The sequence below is a fragment of the Oxyura jamaicensis genome, unplaced genomic scaffold, assembly GCF_011077185.1.
Source record: "Oxyura jamaicensis isolate SHBP4307 breed ruddy duck unplaced genomic scaffold, BPBGC_Ojam_1.0 oxyUn_random_OJ70601, whole genome shotgun sequence".
NCBI lineage: Eukaryota > Metazoa > Chordata > Aves > Anseriformes > Anatidae > Oxyura > Oxyura jamaicensis.
In genome coordinates, this window is record NW_023310081.1 from 1 (window position 1) to 2,792 (window position 2,792).

The 2,792-nt window shown below is 68.8% G+C and overlaps 1 protein-coding gene across 1 annotated transcript; it reads left to right on the forward strand.

Moving 5' to 3' along the window:
* Positions 1–49: 49 nt before the first annotated feature.
* Positions 50–1,691, forward strand: LOC118159478 (receptor tyrosine-protein kinase erbB-3-like; the record flags this gene model as incomplete). Its single annotated transcript, XM_035314055.1, has 5 exons — positions 50–270; positions 387–519; positions 1,171–1,261; positions 1,348–1,502; positions 1,584–1,691. Coding segments are annotated over exons 1-5 (665 nt in total), but the record flags the coding sequence as incomplete, so codon positions are not given.
* Positions 1,692–2,792: the final 1,101 nt, after the last annotated feature.

Here is a 2,792-nt window from a genome sequence, read left to right on the forward strand (position 1 = left end):
CCCCCCCCTGTTTCCTTCCCCCGTCCTTGCGCCTCGGTGCGTGTCCCCCCCCCCGACCCCCGCCCCGCAGCCGGGGTTTCTCCCTGCTCATCATGAAGAACGAGAACGTGACCTCGCTGGGGCTGCGCTCGCTGCGGGAGGTGAGCGCGGGCCGGGTGTACATCACCGAGAACCGGCGCCTCTGCTACCTGCACACCGTGCACTGGGCAGCGCTCAGCCGCCGCCGCGCCGACCTCGACATCAAGAACAACAAACCCCGCAGCAAGTGCCGTGAGTCCGGGGGCCCCCCCCGCGTCCCCTGCCCCGGGACGGACCTGGAGGTTTGGGGGGGGGGGGGGATTGGGGGCCGGGGGGGGGATCCCCGCGCTGAGCCCCGTTCCCCGCAGAGCAAGAGGGGAAGGTGTGCGACCCGCTGTGCTCCGCCGACGGGTGCTGGGGTCCCGGCCCCGAGCAGTGCCTGTCCTGCCAGCACTACAGCCGCCGCGGCGTCTGCGTGGCCTCCTGCCACTTCACCCAGGGGTGAGGAGCACCCTGGGGTGGGGGCTGGGGGTGGGATGGACCCCACGGGGCTGGGCAGCGGGGTGAGCGTGGGGGGGGATCAACCCCAGGGGATGGACCCCACGGTGGGCACCGGGGTGGGATCGACCCCAGGGGACGGACCCCGGGGTGGGCGCTGGGATGGAATCAGTCCTACAGGAGGGCTCCGGGGTGGGATTGATCTCGGGATGGGCACCAGGGTGGCAACAACCCCAGGGGATGGACCCCAGGGTGGGCACCGGGGTGGGATCCACCCTACAGGAGGGCTCCGGGGTGGGATCGACCCCAGGGGACGGACCCCGGGGTGGGCGCTGGGATGGGATCAGTCCTACAGGAGGGCCCCGGGGTGGGATTGATCTCGGGATGAGCACCAGGGTGGCAACAACCCCAGGGGATGGACCCCGGGGTGGGCACCGGGGTGGGATCGACCCCAGGGTGGGCACCAGGATGGGATCAACCCTAGGGGACAGACCCCGGGTGGGCACTGGGGTGGGATCAACCCTACGGGAGGGCACTGGGATGGGCCCCATGGAGGGCACCGGGGCTGGCAGGACACCAGGGTGGGCTGGTGGCACCGACCCCAGGGCACTGGGGTGGGCTCGCTGGTGACCCTCGCCCTGTCCCCCCCCCCAGGGAGACGCGGGAGTTCGCCCACGGGACCGAGTGCTTCGAGTGCCACCCCGAGTGCGAGCTCATCGAGGGTGGCATCACCTGCAACGGCTCGGTACGGCTGCGCCCGGGGACCTGCGGCGGGGGCGTCCCTGAGGGTCCCCGATGCTTTCTCACCCCCCACCCCCCCCCACCCCGCAGGGTGCCGACACCTGCACCCGCTGCGCCCACTACCGGGATGGGCCCCACTGCGTGGAGAGCTGCCCCGAGGGCATCCTGGGCGAGCGTGGCCCCATCTACAAGTACCCGGACGCCAGCCGCGAGTGCCGGCCCTGCCACGAGAACTGCACCCGGGGGTGCGTGGGGGCCCGGGGGGGCTGGTGGAGGGGGGGGGGCTTTGGGGGCACGCGCGTCTCATCCTCGCTCTGCCCCCGCAGGTGCCTGGGGCCGCTGCTGCGGGACTGCCTGGGGGACGCCCTGCCCAGCTCCAGGTACGGGGGGGGTTTGGGGGGGTTGGGAGGGCTTGGGGGGGCCCTGGGGTCGTGGTGCCGTGCGGTGCTGTGCCGCACCAAGCACGCGGAGCTGTGTGGCTGCTTTGTGCCACGCCGTGCTGTGCTGCGCTGTGCCATGTCACACCCAGCTGTGCCATGCCATGCTGTGCCATGTCACACTGAGCTGTGCTGTGCCGTGTCACACCCAGCTGTGCCATGCTGTGCTGTGCCATGTCACACTGAGCTGTGCTGTGCCATGTCACACCCAGCTGTGCTGTGCCGTGCCATGCTGTGCCGTGCCATGCTGTGCTGTGCCGTGTCACACCGAGCTGTGCTGTGCCGTGCCATGCTGTGCCATGCTGTGCTGTGCCATGTCACACTGAGCTGTGCTGTGTGCCATGTTATGCTGTGCCATGCTGCGCTGTGCCATGTCACACCAAGCTGTACTGTGCCATGCCGTGTCACCCTGAGCTGTGCCCTACTGTGCTGAGCCATGCCATGCTGAGCTGTGCCGTACTGCACCATACCGTGCTGCGCTGTGCCATGTCACACTGAGCTGTGCTGTGCCATGCCATGCCGTGCAGTGCCGTGCTGTGCCATGTCACACTGAGCTGTGCTGTGCCATGCTGTGCCATGCTGCACTGTGCCATGTCACACTGAGCTGTGCCGTGCCATGCCATGCCATGCCGTGCCATGCTGTGCTGTGCCATGTCACACTGAGCTGTGCTGTGCCATGCTGTGCCATTCTGCACCGTGCCATGTCACCCTGAGCTGTGCCATACTGTGCTGAGCCGTGCCATGTTGCACTGTGCCCTGCTGTGCTGAGCCAAGCCGTGCTGCGCTGTGCCGTGCCATGCCGTGCTGCACCGTGCTGTGCTGTGCCCTGGTACATCACACCGTGCTGTGCCCTCCTGCGCTGTGCTCCTTTGCACCATGCCATGCTGTGCTGTGCCGTACTGCACCATACCGTGCTGCGCTGTGCCATGCCGTGCTGTGCTGCGCCGTGCTGTGCTGTGCCCTGGTACATCACGCCGTGCTGCCCCGTGCCGTGCTGCCCCGTGCCATGTCCCACCAAGCTGTGCCACGTTGCACTGTGCTGAACTGTGCCGTGCCGTGCCGTGCCATACTGCACCGTGCCACATCACACCGAGCTGC